Source organism: Myodes glareolus, chromosome 2 (assembly GCF_982192425.1).
Source record: "Myodes glareolus chromosome 2, mMyoGla1.1, whole genome shotgun sequence".
Lineage (NCBI taxonomy): Eukaryota > Metazoa > Chordata > Mammalia > Rodentia > Cricetidae > Myodes > Myodes glareolus.
Window position 1 is genome coordinate 56980218 of NC_142027.1, and position 19878 is coordinate 57000095.

The window sequence follows — 19878 nt, forward strand, 5'->3', positions numbered from 1 at the left end:
TTCCTTCCTTCCTTTATTTTTTTTAATACTTTCTTCAAAGTTTGCATTCATATGGAAAGTAGTGAATCATTTCTGGGTGCTTGCAAAGACCCTTAGGATACCAATGAAGTCATCTTCCTACCTTCTGAGAACAGGAGAAAGATATATAAGACAGTCTAGTCAGAGCATTTGAACAGGCAGCAAAGGCCAGTAAGAAAGGACAACAGCAGTTGAGTGGCGGTTGATAGCAAGCAAGGGGACAGAAATTGTCATCTCAACAGTGCTGTGACAAGAAGAGTGAAGTCGACAGACTGTAGTTACAGCTTTATTACGTGGTTGCTAAGTATGTGAAAGGTAACAATGACAGTTTCATGTTCGCCTTCTCATTAAAGCCTCGCACAATCTCTGTGGAGTAGATATTGCTACTGTTCACACGTTGAAGACGAGGACACTGAGGTCCAAAAGTTAAATGATTGCTTAAGGTGCTACAGCTACGATGAGGGATCTAGCCCCAAATGATGTACTCTTAACCACAGCACACACTTTATGGCCAGAGAAGGGTGTGGCCCTCCCTATGCTGGGAATCAGTATATCCTAAGCCCTGTTTATAGAAACGCATTTTGCCTATTCATGGGGTTGCAGGAAGGTCATTATGATGGGAGATTTCTCTGGAAATGAGAGTACAAAATGTGAGGCCGGAAAGGATCTCAGAGAACCTTGTTTGTTTTCCATGCTAATGCACTTAGAATTTGGCTTGAGAACGAGGGTGGTGGGGTGTCACTGGGCAAAGGAGTACACATTTGCATTTAGAACAGTTATTTTGAGGACTGTGGGAAATGCATCGGCATTGGCATGGAACAGTATGGAAGATAGAGGCAGGGAGCCAATGTGGAGGTCTGGCAATGCTTCAAGGGATAAGGGTGAGGGTATAATTCACTCAGTCAGAAGACTTTGGGTTTAGAAACTATTGGATAGGTTATCTTAAGAAGAATTCTCTGTGACTAAAGAAACAGAGGACTCCAACTTGAGTCAAACTATGGGTCAAACTCTGATTGACTAGTAAATAACCGTAAAATATTTCAGGGAGGTGAAGATTGGGAAATACAGGTATATAATTTGGGGACATTATTAATTTTTCACAGATTGTAGTAACTCCCACTGGCATGCCTAACAGACCATTGATTAAAATCTACAGTTTAGAAGAAAGGTGGGGTCTGGCTGAGTAAGACAAGGTGCTGATTGTTAAAACTATTGGAATAAGGGGGAATACTTGGCAAGAGGTTGCTGTCCATGAAACCTTTATGTCTTAGTTGTTGTTCTATTGCCATGATGAGACACCATGACTAAGGCAGGTTATTTTTAAAAAGCCTTTAGTTGCTTACAATTCCAGGGGATGAATCCATGGCTGCTGTGATGGGGAACATGATGGCAGCATGCAGACATGGCTCTGGAGCCGTAGCTGAGGGCTTGCATGTTGACACCAGGAGGTGGAAAGAGAGACTCAACTAAAATGGTTTGGGTTTTTGAAACGTCAAAGCTCATCCCCAGGGACACATCTCCAATAAGGCCACACCTTCTAATCCTTCCCAAACAGTTCCACCAACTAGGGACCAAGCTTTCAAGCATAGGAACCTATGGATCCATTCTCGTTAAAAACCACCACACATTAGGAACATGAATGTGCCAAAGGCTGGATTTTAAAAGGTAGGGGCAAGGTGGAGGAAATTTCTAATCAACAGGATTGCTAGGGTGGAGGAACAAAGTAAGAAAAGAAAATGAGGAACTGCTCTCTGGCTCGAGTATTAATAGGGAAGTCAAGACAAAGTGAACTGTGTGAACTAGATTGTTCATATGATGTCATTGGTGATTTGAGCAAGAGCTGTAGCGATGGTAGATGAATAGGACATAGAGTGGAGTACTGTTGACACAGAGTTTGGGAGTGCACTGAGGTCAAGATATGCACAGAGATCATTATCTTAGGACGCTGGGAAATAGAGGCGAGTGTGTGGGACTAGTTAAATTTGATGTATATACAATTATTAAAAGATGACTTAAAAAACAAACATTCCCTAATGGAATTATGGGATGTGGAGGCTGGCGGCTTGAGTCCTCTAGATGAGAGACTATGAGAGACTAGAGTCAGCAATTGAAACAAGCTCAGAGTCAAGGAATTCATTTCTGGAAGGGAGGGGAAAAAATCTATGGATAATTGAGGCTGCAGGTAAGTTTATGTGGGCTGTATTCTGAGCTTCTGGCTTCTCAGAAAGACTCAATTTGAATTAGGGAGGGAGAGACTGCTGGAGAGTACAGGCTGAGAAGAGGTGAGCTGTTTAAGAGTCATTAAAAGGGAATAAATTTTACAAGGAATGTCTGGAAACATTAGGGGCCTTGATGAGCAGTGACTGTAGGACAGCCTCCTGTTCTCCAGTCGCTATGTAAATTTTCTTAGAAACCTGCAAGACTGGTTGATTTTCTGGCCTCCACAGCACTTAGTTCATACAAAAAGAGCCCCACTTGTGACCTTGTGTTGTATCATCTGCTTACACATCCCATAATGAGGATTCTTAGCGCCTCAAGATACGTAGCACTTTCCTTTTCCGTTGTCATATCCCCCACCCCGTCAGTGTTTCATCCAGGTTATTCTTAACAACAGCACATTGTTACAGCACGTTTACTGTACCATATGGACCAGACCTCTGCCACTGCACGGCTGTGCTCAGGACCGAGCTGGGAGGTTTCTGTTGATGCTGTGTTCATGAAAGTTGTGACATCTACTACTTTTGGCGTTTGATAAAAACTAATCCTCCCAGCGTATTTGATAATTTGCCTGTAACTCTGGCATCATTCTTGGTTAAGTTTCCCTACTCTGTGGAATAGACTGCTACAGCATATCTTATATATGTAAATTTTCTTATGTTCACTATTCATGGTCATTGACTCCCTGGGTTGCTAGTTTTTCCTCACTTTCCTATTCCATCAAGATGCAATGGGCAAAAGATAAAAGCCCATATCAGATGATGTTACTTAGTGTTTTTAATAGCATGTTTGTACATAAAGAATCTGCATTTAACATCTGGAGGAATGTTTTGGGCTACTCTTATTTACTAGTTATTAGTGTGAAGGTTGCCTTGGTTACCCAGGTCAAATTTACTTTTCCCTTTTATTGATAGCATTTATTCTGCATAAATGGCTTCAGCTATGAAATGTTTTTACTGCAAGAAGTAACACAATACACTTAGTACTCCGTGTGTTCCTTGAAATATATATAACAAGTTACAAACCTGTAGTCTGTTTCCTAGCCACCTCATTCTTACCTGGGGTCTTCTGGGGGAAGAAAATCTCACAGGATGCTGAGCCATTGACTGTGTCTTCTAGAGAAGAATAATTTTGAAATGACTCATATGAAAACAATTTTTAAACTTTGAAATGATTCATGCTGCTATAAAATGGACATACATCAGAGTTTTAATTTTAATCCTTAAAGAACAAATCAGAAAGTAGACAAAATTACATTTGAAGGCAAATTGGTAGAGCAGACGCATAGTCAAGCAAGAATGCTGGAACAATTTATTGATGGATATAAAATTGGTTAGTATCTTTAGTTTTTTTTTTTTAAGTGAGGTTGTTTGGAACTCTCTTCCAGGAGGTATAAATTGTTTTTAAAACAAAATTTTATATCAAGACAAATCTTCATAACCGTCAATTCCAATAGCTTACACAGTTGTAGATACCCAAGTCGAAGTCTGCGGAAGCAGAGCCCCTCTAGAATCTGATGATTGCAGAAGTTCCACTAGATAGTCCCCAGCACCCACGGACAGGACACCCTGGGAACTTTCTGTCCATTTCAAAATCTTCACAGATTTTTTTCTGACACTTGCCTTCCTTTGTTGTTGGGACCTCACCCTCTGCCCCAGTCTCTCTTCATTCAATATGGTTCCTTGCCCTCAATGGCTCTTTCTCCAGGGAAATAACTCAAAATTCCAAGGGTGTAGAAAACATAACTGGACAATCAGGTTTTGCCTGGGGCTTCCTAATATTTGGTGGCTAAGAATCTAGAGAACTGGGAAAGGTGAGCCGTGGATGCCCCAAGGCTGCTTCAAGTGGCACATTGCCAGGAACACTCAGAAGACCCAGCTCATCACAGAAGGCGCCACAGTGTCCAGTTTTACGTTATTGCCCTGTGTTTGTGTGGCATACTGTTGCTTAGGGAACATTTCTTAGAAGCCACCCATCATTTGCTCTGATCCTCCTTATTAAACCATGCTATAGAAAAATGAATTCCTTAAGACTACACTCCAGAGTGTGCCAAGCAGGCGGCTTGGGCTTGAGTTTTCTTGAACACAGTCCAAATTGTATTCTAGTGTATGTCTTTATATTTAACTCGACAGATATTTATTAATAATCACACTGTTACAATAACATCTTAAACCCTTGACTTTATTTCTAGTTTACACAGAAGGAGAAAGTATTAAAGATTAACAAAGTTAATGTTTTATATTCATTGGTACTTTGGGTCTTGAAAGAAAAGTCAGCAAGCTCCTTGGAGAAGAGCTTTGATAAATGGCCCAGTTGTGAAGTACAGCAGGAGTATCTCCACATCTTGTTGTTTGAGTTAAATGGTGACCCTTCCATTTACGCTAGTCACTCAGGCACCGAGGCAAGGCTGCTGCTGGCGCCTTATGCCGTTGAGAAGACCCGATGAGTATACTCTACTTGTTAGCAGCATCTGCTCCTGCTTTCTTCTTTCTGGGATTTTTGAGTAGTTTATGGTTTATTGGAGGAAGAAATACCTCTAATCTACATTTCAAAATTGTTCTGTAGATTCAATGAAATGTCGGGGTAGGAAAATGCCATTCAATTGTGTGTAATCCTTTCTGAGACTTGCATACAAAATGTCTATCGCTCTCTCTTTTGCAGTGGGAAATAGCCACTGAGAACATTTTTTTTTTCTCGTTAGTATTCTAAGACTTTCCATCCTCTTGGAAAGATAAGATTTGATTCATTCGAGTTGCTTTGTATATTAAAGTATAATAGAACTGGCCACTTTTTTTTTTTGGTTATGCAGCCTGAGTGTAGAGATAAATTTCATATCACTTTAGCAAGTTCCATCTAGAAGAAGTATATAGAAGTCAAGCCCAAATATAATACTTAGCTTTTTGTTCCGAATGTTCCCATGGTAAGGACAGTATTTTCCTACATATATCAGTAAGCAGATATGATGGTTTCAGAGCTTTCAAAGCAGATGTTATACCTTGCATTTTCCAACACAATTGGTGAATTTATCCCCAAGATGCATGGTGATGTATACCTTGTATTATTAAGACTGAATAAAGAAAACTTACAGTCTGCCAGCTGGTATACAAATAATTGTTGCTATTTTCACCTTGTTCTTATACTGCTTGTTTACATGAACACCTAAGATAATATATCATAGATTATATATGAACAATATATAGCAGATTATAATGAAATATTTTTGCGTCTGTTTTCCAGGTTCAGCTCAACTACTATTTAGAACAGTCAAATCTGCAGAATACACCAAGTGCAATGAAACTGTCGTCATCCCTTGCCACGTCACTAATGTGGAGCCACAAAGCACCGAAGAAATGTACGTGAAGTGGAAGTTAAACGAAACATATATTTTCATCTATGACGGAAGTAAAAACAACTTTACCGTAGAGGCCAACTTCAGCAGTGCGAAAATCTCAGTCTCAGACTTACTGAAAGGCGATGCCTCTTTGAAAATGAGTAGGACTCAGGCCGTCGTGGGAAACTACACGTGTGAAGTCACAGAATTATCCAGAGAAGGCAAAACAGTTATAGAGCTGAAACACCGTATGGGTAAGTGATGCAGTTTGCCTGTATGAAAACTGGTGTTGAAATATCATGGCCACTGTGGGAGTGCTTTGAGGTGGGACCTTGTGGAAGTCACTACAAGAGATTAGGACGTCACTACGGGAGATTCCCCAGAGAAAGCAAGCATGGCAGTCTTGGTTTTTTCTCTTTGACATATACACACTCTTCATCCTGCCCTTCCACTGCATTGTGAGGCATCACAAAGACTCTTACCAGAGGCTGGGTGGTGCCAATGCTGGGGTGGGTGGAGCTTCTCAGTCCCAGTACTAGGAAGCAAATTTAGCTGCTTATAGATCACCTACTCCCAGTACGGTTACAGCATGAGAAAACAGACTGAGTAACAGAGTAGGACCTATCAAAAGGCCTCCTGTATCCTGATGAAACTGACCCTATTAGAAAGAGAGCACAATAGTGACCAGGTGGCTTGGCTCACATCTATTAGCCCCGTCACGCAGGAGCAAGACCAGCCTCAGCTATATAACAAGTTGGAGGCCAGCCTGGGCAACAGGAGACTGCTCTTCAAAAGCAACGGAAAGTGGGGGAGGAAAGAAGAAAAGTGAAGTAGAAATTCCTTTGAACCAAAAGAGAGCTGACCATTAATAAATGCGGACATACTGGTTGGTGACTTCCAGGAGTTCTGTCTTGCCTACTTCTGTCTTGCCTACTTTTGCTTTCCCTTCTCTTGAATGTTGTGTGGCTCCCCCTCTTGGTCATGGGACTTTTCTATTGAGGTAATATAATAGGTGGTTCTGTTTGTTCTCATCAGATGTGCTTCACCTGTGTGGTGGCCCAAGGCTGATCAGCACTAGAGAGACTGAGGAGGATCGCAGCAAATTAGGCCAGCCTCTACTACATAGTTAGTTTCAGACAACCCAGAGCTCCAGGGCATGGCCCCCACATCATCAAACCAAAATAAACTTGCAAAAAAAAATGTACTTTTTAAAAATTATTCAATTAATTTGTGTAGTTCCTCCTGGTTATTTCATCTTTTTGTGGTCTTATAGACTCCAACTCTAGCCACGGAGCAGACTGTTCTAACCACACTACCCCGGCAGGGGACAAGAAGGAGAAAGGAGGTTGCACATTAGGTAATCATGCTGATTCCCGAGGGCTTCTGTGGCCAGCCTTGCTCCACTTGCCAGCACACTGGGGAAATGGGGATCCACCCTACCCGAATTGAATTCAGGCTTGGTGACAGCCATGAAAAGAGTCTCTTTTCATGAATGAGTTGGTGAGTTGTGGACAGCACCGCTGTTATCTGAAGTAAACACTTTGTTTTCTAGTTTCTGCTGTGCTGGTTGATTTTTTTTTTTTCTTAATACATACAGAGAATCCTAACAGTTTTTAAAGAGTGCATCTTGAGCGCTATTTAAACCACCAGATGTACTACTGATCTCAGGGTTGATGGCACTTTGAGAACCAGCTCTGGGTGGGATCAGCACGGCTGAATTAGGTCAGCTGCTTTCCATCTGTTCTCTCTTTCAAAATGACAAAATGTCTGGTAGCAGACGGGAGGGGGAAGGTGGCTTGATTAAATATTCTGACGTAGGATTAGCGATTACTCTAATCAGGCAGTCTGAGTTACCTTATTCAGGACTCACTGTTCACCTGTGTCTTCATGGAAGGTACTTCACTGAGACCAAGCTGCATATCTCTAAAACGAGGATGGAAATCTTATTTCCTTGCGGGGGTTTATTCTGTGTGTTTTCATCAAATGTCCCTGGAAGTCTGCTGAGAAAGGAAGGAATGGCTTAGGAGGCAAGGAGAATTTAAAAGGTCTTTCTGTCAGAATTTCACATATACCGTTCCTTTGTGATTGATGTTAATTTGGGTTAAAGAGCTCTCTCTTTAAATATCTGTCTTTCAGGGCAGTCTAGTCAGTGTGCAGTGTGCACAGGAAGAGACACAGGAAGAGGCCATCCAGTACCTAGTCGGAGGTTTTCTGAGAAAGTGGATAGGTTCATGGGAGTAAAGGGCCAGACAGACATAGGAGCAGTGACTTGCAAGGTAATGTGGGTCACTGAGAAGAAAATTGATAAAACCTCTGAGTTTGAGAGTGAAAAAGCCGGAAATGGAATAGAGGTGAGTAGGAAGGGCATCCCAGAGTCTGGGATGGAGGCAGATTATTTCGCATGTCATTGTCTTATCCTGTCTTCAAATACCCCCAGAGAACTAAGAGACAGGCTTTGTTTTGTGCCATAAGATGAGAAAATTTTGTTGTAGGGAAATTTTACCAGAAACTTGAAGTTTCTGACTTTTTCCCCATTTAAAAAATATTTGTGTGTATATATTTAATAACTATATAACATAATATATAACATATATTTAATAACTAGCATTGCATGAATCAGAGACAGAGAATTCTGTGTATCCCCAATTCAGTCTTTCCCAGTGGTTGTATCCCATGTAGCTGTGCCGTGGTATCAGAACCAGGAAGTCCACAGTTGTCCTGTGTACAGGAGGCTCTCTGTCATTCTGTTACACTTGGCTAACCACTGTTGTGATGGCCATTCAGAGCTGTTCTGTCAGCACAGCATCCCAAGGCTAACCCTTCACTCACTCACCAGACTTTCAGGTACTCCTGACTCTCAGGCGCTAATGTGCCATCTGTATCTGTGACTTCATTAATTCAATAAGAAATCATCAAGGAAACCATTAACAGACGATCTGCTAAGGTGTACCCACTCGGCATGGTGCTCTTGAGACAGTGGGGTTTTTTGTATTTGATGGCGTTTGTTTGTTTGCTTGTTTGACAAGGTAACACATGTCCATGACACATATTAACCCGGTGGGTTTTCCACTAAGGTTTATTCTGTGGCGTTCTCATAGCCTGCTTAATCATTCACCTCTGCAAGATTGTGAGCCTTTTCAGTTTGGGATTCCCCATTCGGTGTATTCCTAGTGTTTGAGGAAACCAGGAACAGGTTTCCAGAGTTGGTGTTCATTACACTGTTGCCAGCAGGATGAGGGGCCCGATTTCTCTGCATCTTTGCTGTGATCTGCTGCCACTGTTTGTCAGCCTTTCCCCCTTTTAAGAATCGTGGGGGGTCTTACTTTTTAAATTATCATACAAGGTATTAAATATCATCATGGCATTATCGAAGTATGTTTAGTAGTCTCTCTTACCCCCTTGTATCCCTGCCCCCAGTACTCCTAATCCCATCCTTGTAACTCCTCCCCCCGTCTCTGCCTTTTTCATGTCCCCTGTGCCCTTTTACCTACTCCTCGTCTTTTCTGATCACCTGTTTTTGTCATTTATGTCTTGGTCTCTTTTGTAGCATTTGAAGCTTTCCCCACATGTATGCTGGTACACTCCACCACACACACAAACCAGGCTAGGGTCTGCATTGGAAAGAGAACATTGTCTTTTGTCTCTCCAGAGCTATCGATTTTCCTGCAAGCTTCATTGTTTTATATTTTACAACTGAATAAAATCCTATTGTGTGTATGTACCATGTTTTCATTATCTATTCATTTTTCATTTCGGCTGGTTCCCTTTCCTTGCTATTGTGTGTAGCGCGGTAGTACACGTGTGTCTGTAGTAGGATATGCAATCATTTGGATATATAGCTAAGAGTTATACTGGGTCATACAGTACTTCTTTATTCAGATATTTTGAGAAATGTCCATGTTTATTTCCATAATGGCCACACTTGTTTGACTTCCCACCAGGAATGAATAAGGTTTCTTCTTTCTCTGCATCCTATGTGAGAATCTTTTGTGAGGTTGCTTGGTGATAGTCATTCTGACTAGGATGAGATGGTATCTCAGTGGCTTTCATTTGCAATTCCCCAATGACTAAGGACATTGAACACTTTTAAAAATACCTGTTGGCCGTTTGTGTTTCCTCTTTTGAGAACTGTTCTTTTAATAGCCTATTTATTGATTGACAGAGTTTTTTTTTTAATTCTTTAGTTTTCCCTCTGTAAATTCTGATATGAGCCCCCTATTTGAATGTAGCTGTTAAAGATCTTCTCCCGTTCTGCAGGCTGTCTGTTTCCTTGGCTGGTAGCTTCCCTCTGCTGTGCAGAAACTTCAGTTTTACCTCGTTCCCTCTGTTGATTCTTGGAGATGGTTCTTGCACTCTTAGAGGTCTGTTCAGAAGGTCCTCACCTAAGCATTTATCTTGAAACATATTCCCTAAATGTTCCTCTAGCAGTTCCCGTGTTTTAGCTTTTAAATTAAGGCCTTTGATCCACTTTTATCTGGAAGGTTCTACAGGGAGATATCCAGTTTGGCTGTCACCGCTCTTTTGAATAGACTGTCTTTGTTTTCAGCTGCGTATTTTGACACCTTTGTTGGTTTCTTTGTTCTGTTCTGCTGGTCTCCCTGTCTGGTGTGTTTGCTGTATTTGTCTATATCTCTGTAGTGTGATCTGAAGTCATAACCACAATACCTCCAGCCTTGCTTTCCTCCTTAGGCTTGCTGTGGCTCTGTGTGCTCTTCTGTCGTTCCATGTGGACACTCACATTGTTTTTTTTCTCTGTCTAGTTCTTTGAAGAATAACATCAGATTTTGATGTGAGTTGCACTGAATCTGTCAATTACTTTTGATGATGAGACATTTTCATGATACTGATTTCATCACACCAGGATCATGGGATGATCTTTCCATCATGTAGCATTGTCTTGAATGTCTTTTGTAGATATTTTGAAGTTTTCATTGTTGATATTTTTCACCCTTGCTTAGTTCACTCCTAACCATATTGAATGACAAAGTAACATATTTTTCCTAATTTCTTTCTCTATGGTTCTTTGTTAAGGCTACTGATTTTCATATATTTATCTTGTGTCTTACAACTTTACTAAAAGTGTTTATTAAATCCAAGGATTTTATGGTAGATTGTGTATGGTCTTTCAAATATAGCCTCGTGCCTTGTGCAAACAGGGCTAGTTTCCCTCTTCCCTTCCTGGTTTTACTCTTTTCATATCTTTCTCCTGTCTTGCTGCTAAAACTTCCAGCACCACATTGAATCAGAACAGTAAAGTGGGTATCACTGTCTCCTTCCTGATTTTAGAGAAAATGTTCTCTGCTATTGCCTGTTTACTATAATGTTGGTTCTAGGTTTCATTATTTGCCATACATATATATTTTTAATGTCTCCAGGACTTTTTACCTTAAAGGCATGCTGAAGTTAGTCAGATATCTGCATCTTTTAAGGTGATGATATAATTAATCACTGTCCTAAAGTTTACTTATATGTTATACACTTAATGATTTGTATATGTTGAACCACCCCTGCATCCATTGGATGAAGCTCACTTGGTCATGATGTAAGATCTTAATGTGTTCTTAACTTTAAGAGATTTGAATTTCAGAAATTTGAAGTTTTGTATGTAAGTTCCTCAGGGAAATTTCTCTGTAATTTTTTTTCTTTCTTTCTTTTGTTTTTCATGTCTTTGATACCAGCATAAAGATGACTTTGTGGGACTGGTTTGGTGGTGTTCATTCCCTTTCTATTCTGTGGAACAAATAGACTGTTGGAATGGATCTTCCATTGTAATTCCAATGGATAGAATTCAGCAGTGACTCCAGGTTATTCTAGGCTTTTCTTTGTATGGGGACTTTGATTACAGCTTCAATCTCATTACTTGTAATAGGACTATTTAAATTACCTATATCTTCTGTCTTTTAATTTTGATAGATATATCCATATAGAAATTTATTTCTTTTAGATTTTTCTAGCTTTTTAGAGTATATATTCTCAAAGCATTCTTTAATGGATGTTCTGGATTTCACTGGAGTCTGTTTTAATCTCTTTCTCCTTTCTAGTTTGATTAATATGGGTCTCTCCCTCTTCATTTTTGCCACTTTAGCTAGAAGTTTATCAATCTCACTAACTGTTTCAAAGAACCAAGACTTTGATTGACATTGGGTATTGCTCTTTTTAATCCCTTTATTGTTATTTTCTTCCACAGTCTTTATTATTTTCTGCCATCTTTGTGTTTGGGGTTGTCCTCTTGCTCGTCTGGAGCCTTGAGGTGCGTTGTTGTGTTGTTTATTTGAGATGTTTCTCGCTTTTTACCATAAGTGCTCATCACTGTATACAGTGTGGTCTTAGGGCTGACTCCCTTGTCTGTACCCGAAGGTTCTGGTAGATTGTGTTCTCATTTTTATTTGACTGTAGCAATTTCTAAATTTCCTCTCTGGCTTAAAAATGCATTGTCTTGTCTGACTATTTCTGTGGTTGCTCCTCCTGTTGATGACTACTTTTATGTCCTGGTGTTCTGATAAGAGACAAGGAATTATCACAGCTGTTGTTTTAGTTTGATTACGTAATCAGTTTTGGAAATAATTCATGTGTTGCTGAGAATGTGTATTCCTTTTCTGTTGGATGGAATAGTCTCTGTATATCTGTTAAATCTGAAATTTCTTTGCTTAGTTTTAGTTTGGAAGACCTGTCTAACTATGACAGTATCTATTGAAGTCTCCCACTGTTATTATGTCAGGAATTACATGGCCTTTTATGTCTTCTAGTGTTTGGTTTGTAAAACTGGGGGTTCTAATTTTCGATACATAAATGTTTATAGTTGTTAGAAGTTCTTGATGGATTGTTCCCTTTATTAATATGTATTTTTTTTTCTTTTTCACTTCTGATTAGTCTTCGTTTGGAGTCTTCTTTATCATGTATGAGGATATGCTTGCTTGTTAATGGATCCTGTCTGCCTGGTAGTTTGTTTGTTCTCCATACTCTAGTAATCAGTTTCTGAGGGTTGTTTGTTTGTTTGTTTGTTTGTTTCTCTGTGGTGTCCCTCCCTTCGGATACAACAGATAGTAGTTCTTGCTTTTTAATCTACTTTGTTAGTCTGCTTCTTTTTATTAATGAGTTAAGGTCATTTATAGTTAACGTTATTACTGAAAGGAGTTTTCTGTTTCCTAAGATTTTTGTTAGGTGATTTTCTGTAGTGCTCTGTTGTTGGAGTTTCTTTTCCTTCCTCCTCTTAGTGTTGTGAGTTTGCTGTGTTGCATGTAGTTAATTCTTTCCTCCCTCGTCTTTGTTCTTTTCCTTTCATAGAGCATGTATTTTCAGTGTTCTTTTAAAGGGAGGCTGCCTTTCAATTTCTCCCTATGTAGTCTTCCTTTAAGAACATTTAGCAGGGCCAGCCTGGTCTACAAGAGCTAGTTTCAGGACAGGCTTCAAATCTACAGAGAAACGCTATCTCAACCCCGCTCCCCCCCCCAAAAAAAAATAAAGAATATTTAGCAGTACTGACTTCTTTGTCAATAATCTTAGTTAGTGTTTGTCTTGAAATCTCTTTATCCATCAATTTAAAAGATAAGTTTGCTGGGTATATGATTCTTGGTTCATAGTTATTTCTACAACTTAAAATTGATCATTTTTGCAGCTTTGACTATTAGGGTTTCTGAGGAAAGGTCTGAGGTTATTCCAGTATTCCCATCATTGGATGCTAGGTGGTGTTTTTTTCGTACCACTTTTAGTATTGTGTCATCACTCGTACTTTTGATATCTTGACTATGATGTATCATGGAGAAGCTGTTCTCTGGTCACATCTGCTTGGAATTCTACATGCCTCTTGGGTTTGAATGTCTATTTCATTCTCTACGTTTCACAAGGTTTCTTCTATAAAGCTTTTTATGTTAACCAAATGGTGGTGGCACACACCTTTAATCCCACCCCTCAGGAGACAGAGGCAGGAGGATCTTTACCTTTAATTTTGTTCTTATTTGCCCCCTTACTGTTCTCCTCTGATCTCAATCTCCTCTTGCTGGTCCATTTCTTCCCCGCAGTTGGTCTCCATCTCTGCTTTCACGTCACATATAGTTCATCATAACCTCATTCTCCTGCCTCTCCCTCCCTTAAGACCTGTTTCTCTCTCCCCATAGTCTTCTGTTGTCATGTTTTATATATACATATTTATTTTCAAATATGTATGATTTGTGTAAAACAAAAGAGTATGGCTTTTTTCACTTAACATAATGATCCCCAGGCCTATCTAATTTCCCACAGATGTCATAATTTTATTCTTCCTTACAGCTGAATAAAACTTCATTTTCTGTGTACAGACACACACATACACACATGTTTATATCCATTGATGAACATGTAGGCTATTTCCTCAGCTTGGTTATTGTGAGTAGTGCAACAATACATGAATCCTTCAGGTTTACTTAGGGCTGGTATAGATAGATCTTATAGTAGTTCCACTTTTAGTTTCTGGAGGGACATGTTTACTGGTTTCCATTGTGCCTGTGACAACATTGTATTCTCCCACCATGTATAAAGGCTCCATTTTCCTTACATCCTTACCAACGTTATTGTTTGTTTTCCTAATGGTAGCCATTCTGCCAGAATGGAGATGGAATCTCAAAGCTAAGGATATTTAGCATTGCTTCAAATGTTCTTTGACTTTTTTTGTTGCTCTTCCTCTGAAAACTATTCGGGTCAGAAGCTCATTTGCTAAGTGGTTGGTTTGAATGATTTGTTGATTGGGTGATTTCTCTTTCCGAGAACTCTCTGTTCAGTTCGCTAGCCCATTTCTTGACTAGATAAATTGGGAACTTTTTAATGTTTAATTTTTGGAATTATTTATAGGTTCTAGGTGATAATTCCCTGTCCAGTGTATATTTGCAAAAGATATTCTCCCATCTTGTAGGTTGTTTCTTTGTTCATGGAGCTGTTTTTGAGTGCAGGGAGAAGTCAATAAAATAAACCTTGGCATACAAAATTATTTGGGGGAGAATATATGTTTGTTATTACAGTGATAACTTATTTTGTGGATTTGGAGATTTAGGTATCAGAAATCATTTTTACTGTGTTGTGTTTGTTTTGGAAATGTAAGCATAAATGAGAAATAGAAATTGTCCAGGATGTAATTGAATTCCACTCAGTAGAACACAGGGAATGATGACTATTTGTTGCTTTGGAACAAGGGGCCTGACTATCTGTAAACACTGTATGACATTCATGTGTTTCTAGGCCAGCGCCTCAGGACTTGACTTTAGAGAGAGCTTTTTGTTTTGATTCTTGTTTTATATGTCATTTTATATATCATTTTTATATATCATTATATATCATGTTTTATATATCATTTCCCCCCCCCCAAAAAAAAACTTAAGAGAATCAGCTTCTGGTCTTCAAGATCGTCTGTCTGTCTGTCTATTTGTCTATCTATATCTCTCTCTTTAATATATACTAAATATATATACTATTTATATATTTATTATATATATTGTAATAGTGGGTTTCATTCTGATGTTCTCAGTCATGTATATTCACCCCCATTACCCTCCCTGTCCTCCCGTTCCCACTGATCTCCATTCTCCGTCCCGAGTAGTCTCCCATCCACGTTCATGGCCTTTTTTAGTTATGTGTATGTGATCCAATGACTTTTATTAGGTTTGCTTATGGAAATGTTCCTGATGGGTTATTTTCGAGAGCAGGAAAACCGTGCCAGTGACTACACTGTGAGGTGTCGTGCACACCTGAGTGATGAAGCCTTGAGTGAAGGTGTGCTGTTGACATGGTCATAGCCTCAGACCCATAGGACAATGACAAAGCCTTCCTTCAGCCCTGGGGGAGGGGATGTGAAGCTCAGTAATGGCAAAACCTTCATCTGGCATGTGCGGACGCTGAAAGTGTGTGCAGAAAATGTCCACCATAACTTTCGGCCCTCCCCCTAGTGTATCGCAGCCTGAAGATTGCTCCCCTTATGGAAACCGCTCCTACCCAGATTAGCTAACCTACCCCTTGTTTATCTGTATGTAATGGCACAGATTCCTTGTTTCGTTGTATGTAATATGCTTGCCTCCTTCTTAGTTGTAGATTATATCTTTGCCTTCTTATTCAACTGCATAAAGCAAACATTCTGAGCTTCCAGAGTCCTGAGGTTTCTCCGCCAGAGAGCCCATTCCACCCAACCCCAATGTCTTTGTCTGTCTGTCTGTCTCCGTGTGTTTGTGTTTTCTTCGTTCTCCTGCCACCTCAGTCCAGTAAAGTCCCTGAGGTCATGCAAGGATGTGACACAGTACCACAGAAGAGTCTCTCCCTTAACTCCAGCAGCTGTTACCTACCTGCACATTCTCCGACACTCCAATCTTGTGCCGATCTTGTGCATGGAATTAGAGCTGCTGTGAGTTCAATAGAACAATGGCCCTGTCATGCATAGAAGACAGCATGCCACAATACCAGGCCCTGTCCTCAGACTTGTACATTACCTTTGTTCCCTCTTCAGTGATAGTTACTGAGCTTTGGAGATGGTGATACAGCACCCCATTTACTGCTGAGCATTCAGTAGTCACATACTCTCGGAATCTTTGGTTCTTAAATTTTTATCAGAAAAAAACGAGGCTACCATCTCCGTCCCAGGATTGTCGGAGTTAGAAGTAAGGTTTCTCCTTCACGAAGATTTGTTGGGCACTGACTGTTGGTCGGGTGCTGAGGCGAGCAGTGTGGATTCCATAATGAGAAAGATGCTGCTCCAAAGTTATAGGAAGTGCTTGCAGGACAGACAGCTAGAGTGGAGTGACCTCCCACTTCCCTGAGTGCATCCCAGATGCATTATTAATGTCATGTGCTGCACTTTTCTCAGAACTCTAGGACACAGATGTAGGTGTTATCTCTTCTCAGTACGGAAAACAAATGAGAGTCAAGTAATGTGTTCAAGGTCAATCACACTTTTGGGTTTTAACCTAGATTTCCCTGGTTTGAAAAAAATAGCATAATCTGTGATTTCTATGAAAATATTATATAAATATGTAAATGGTAATACTTAAAATTAGTTATTAATACTTCTGTTATCAGTGGTACAGAAAAGTTAGAAAAATTAATTTATTCTAAGGACTTAAGCTATTAGGATTTTGTGTTTAAAGATCAGCTTAACACTGTTGTCAATTCTCTAGTCATCATCCTGCTATAAACTCGGTTCACAGTGATGCCATGAAGGTTCTGCAGGGTTCTTTTGTTAGTTTTGTGGTGCTGGATAGCAAATCGCCATAGGCTCTGAAGTTTCAAGCTTACATATCTATTAGTTCTGATCATAATGTGACTATTGCCCCATGCTCAGTTCGCTCTCAGCTCTAGGACTAAAACAAGATATTGACCACAGTGTGTTTCATTGAGATTTTGTGATCCTGTTGCAAGCTCACATAACTAATACAGAATTCAGCTCCTTGATATAGCAAGACTGAGGTCCTGATTTTTCTGGGTGTCTGCCAGGAGGGTCTTTCCTCTACTCTTGCAGGTTCACCTAATCTTTGCAATGTGGCCCTGCTCATTTGCAAAGTCAGGAAAAGGGACTCTTTATCTTATTGAATTCTTTTATTATATAGTTCTAATATATAGAACTTATTTATAGAATATGACCAATTGAGGAACTCTATTTCTCCCACTCACCCTCAGCATTCTCTAGTTGCCAGTTCTTCGTCTGCAGCTGTGGTTCCATACAACAAGAAGGGAGCGGGCCGCATCCTGCCACCCGGCTAGCTTAAATTCCCAAAATAACCACACAGAAATTATATTAATTCAAACACTACCTGGCCCATTATTTCCAGCCCCTTATTGGCTAGCTCTCACATATTAGTTTAACCCATCTTCATTAATGTGTATTGCCACTTGACTGTGGCTTACCGGTATGAGTCTAACCAGCGTCCGTCTCGAGCAGGAAAACCAAGGCGTCTGCCACACTGCCTTCTTTCTCCCAGAATTCTGTTCTGTCTTCTTTGCCTACCTGAGATCCACCCTATCAACTAGACCAAGGCAATTTCTTTAAAAACCAACGAAAACAACACAAATACAGAAGGACCTCCTACACCAGTTCCGTGAGCTTTTCTATGAACTTTAACTTTGGGGTTAGCATGTCCAATGGTGTTGTCATTGTTTAGGCAGCCATGTTGATGAGACTTCATGGGTGTAGTCTCTTTATAGTTTCTATGAAACACACTCTCACAGAAAACTTCCTGTTTCTCTGGCTTTTAAAAATCTTTCCATACCCACTTTAGCAGTAATACGAGGCTTACATGCAGGAACTGTGTCGCAGATGCATCTCTTGGGACTGGGCATCCATCACACGACTTCTTGTTTTCTGCATTTTTGACCAGCTGTGATTTTCGTGGTGATCGCTGTTGCAAAGAAAGTTTCTTTATTGAGAAGTGAGATCCCTTATTTGTGCACATAAGGATAAATATTAGAATGCTTTCAGGGCTTACACTAGGTTAGTAAAGTGGATTGTAGATTCACCACAAGATCCAGGGCTCCACTAGCCCTGTGTAGTTGGCTAGGCTTCCAGTACCAGGCAGCATTTCCCTCTTTCTGAGCTACATTTAAAGAGCTTTTGTTTACCACCAAGTTATACATGCCCCTATTGTACCCCTAGGATTATTTGCCATGCTGGTTGTTGTAGTGGTTCATGGGTATCAAGGATCGATTGCTTTCCTCCTTTGGAAGCTCGCAAGCACCTTCTAGTACCATGGTAGTTATCCTCAGGGAGGAGGCTTCCAGGCCAGATCCAGCTCAGGTTCTCTAAGTCCTGTGTCTGAAGTTCATAATGTCTTCAGCAATAGGGTCTCACCTTCTGCCTCTGGGAGGTAACCACGTACAACAGCAGTAGCCCATAATGTGGTGGGGAATCTCTTGAACAGCTTTTACCAACAACTCAAAAGGGGTGTTGGTGCTTTTGATACATAGTCTGTGGCCTTTGTGAGAGCATTATCAGGCCGGAAGGGAAATTTCACTCAAAGTATATGTGTATGTATGTTGCAAATGTATTTGAAGAAGAGGAGCGGTCCCTTCACCCCTTTAGCCAGGTCCTTTTTGCAGAAGTGGCATCCTGGGTGTCAGTAACAGGAAGCAAGGGTTAAACACTTTCCGCACCTTCCTCAGTATCATTTCTGTCTTTTTAGTAATAAGTTCATTTTCCTGGGTGTCATCTTCCTGATGAGGAATGGGAGCTTGCGAGCGTGAGGGGCGAGTTGTCAGTCGGGGCTTGGGCGGAATCAAAGTGAATGCCCTTGGAGTATCTTTCCTAATACTGAGATACTGTTCTTAGATCATTTTATGCTTAATTAATTTCCTTAATGCCATAGAAAGTCAGAGCTGAAATGGATCTTAGAGAAGTGCCTAGTCTTTCACTCCCTTTAGGGAGGAAGAGTTAATGGCACCTGACACTCCTGTAAATCAGTAGCTTAATGGACATCTAAGTGGGTTTATATAAAACATTGGAGGTTTTCCCCTAGCATTCTTTTGACAGGCTCTAGCTATATAGTTCAGGCTGGCCTTGAACTCATGATTCTCCTACCTCAACCTATTGAAGTGTACCACCACCATGCCTGGCTCAATTGAGTCAGCTCCATTGATTTTTAAACGTCCAGTTCAGTGACTCAGCATTTCCCGAGCATCACAGATTAGAGAAAGATGACACTTTCGTGTCAGCAACAGGAGCTAGACTCCAGCAGAAATCCAGCAACAGTAGGCATCCTCCCCGCCACCACCCCCCATCCTTACCACCAGGGAACATGCTAACATGTTGGTGTGGTAATGAGGGCAAAGTGTGTGAGGTTTGTATCAACCCCCGGGAGAGTCTTCCATGTTCCGACTGAGACTCTTAGATCGTTCTATTTTTTCCCGTGTATTGCTTTCTTTCTGTCATTGAACTGTCCTCTTTCATTTTTCATTACTTCTTCATAGAATCTTCCAGTCCTTGAGTAGTCACTGACTGTCACAGCAGCTCATTCCCGATTCCTCTTGTGCCAGGCTGCTTGCTTCTTGTGGCCATTCCAGCTTGCTGCCTAACTGCTCGGTGCACAGAGTCACCTTACTTCCCAGGGATCTGCTGAGGTCACAGTTCAGGTCTTCCTTCCGTCCAGCTGGGACTTGCTGTGCTGGGATTTCTCCTCTGCTGGGAGGGCTGTCACTGTTCTCCCAACTTCTTGTCTGTGGCTGGGTTCACTCAGCCATTGCTGATGCTGCTAGATTCTTACTCTGGGCCCTTCCTTTGGTCAGTTCTCTGTTTCGACTTCAAATGTGACAAGTGAAACTGAACCCAGGGTAGTGATTGTCGGTCACATGGTTCTCTCTCATGCATCATT

General features: G+C 40.6%; 1 protein-coding gene across 8 annotated transcripts in view; it reads left to right on the forward strand.

Moving 5' to 3' along the window:
- LOC125413179 (leukocyte surface antigen CD47) overlaps positions 1-19878 on the forward strand; it is a 54175-nt gene that overhangs the window by 6076 nt on the left and 28221 nt on the right. For 7 of the 8 annotated variants that reach the window (XR_015736073.1, XR_015736074.1, XM_087900699.1 and 4 more), the window contains exons 2-3: positions 5473-5820; positions 6840-6923. Coding sequence is in view for 6 of the 8 variants with exons in the window: in XM_087900699.1 (XP_087756825.1) it covers positions 5473-5820; positions 6840-6923 (432 nt within the window). In the remaining 2 variants the exon portion in view is untranslated. The remainder of the gene's footprint in view (positions 1-5472; positions 5821-6839; positions 6924-19878) is intronic. The other variant, XM_085685550.2, reaches the window with a different exon arrangement.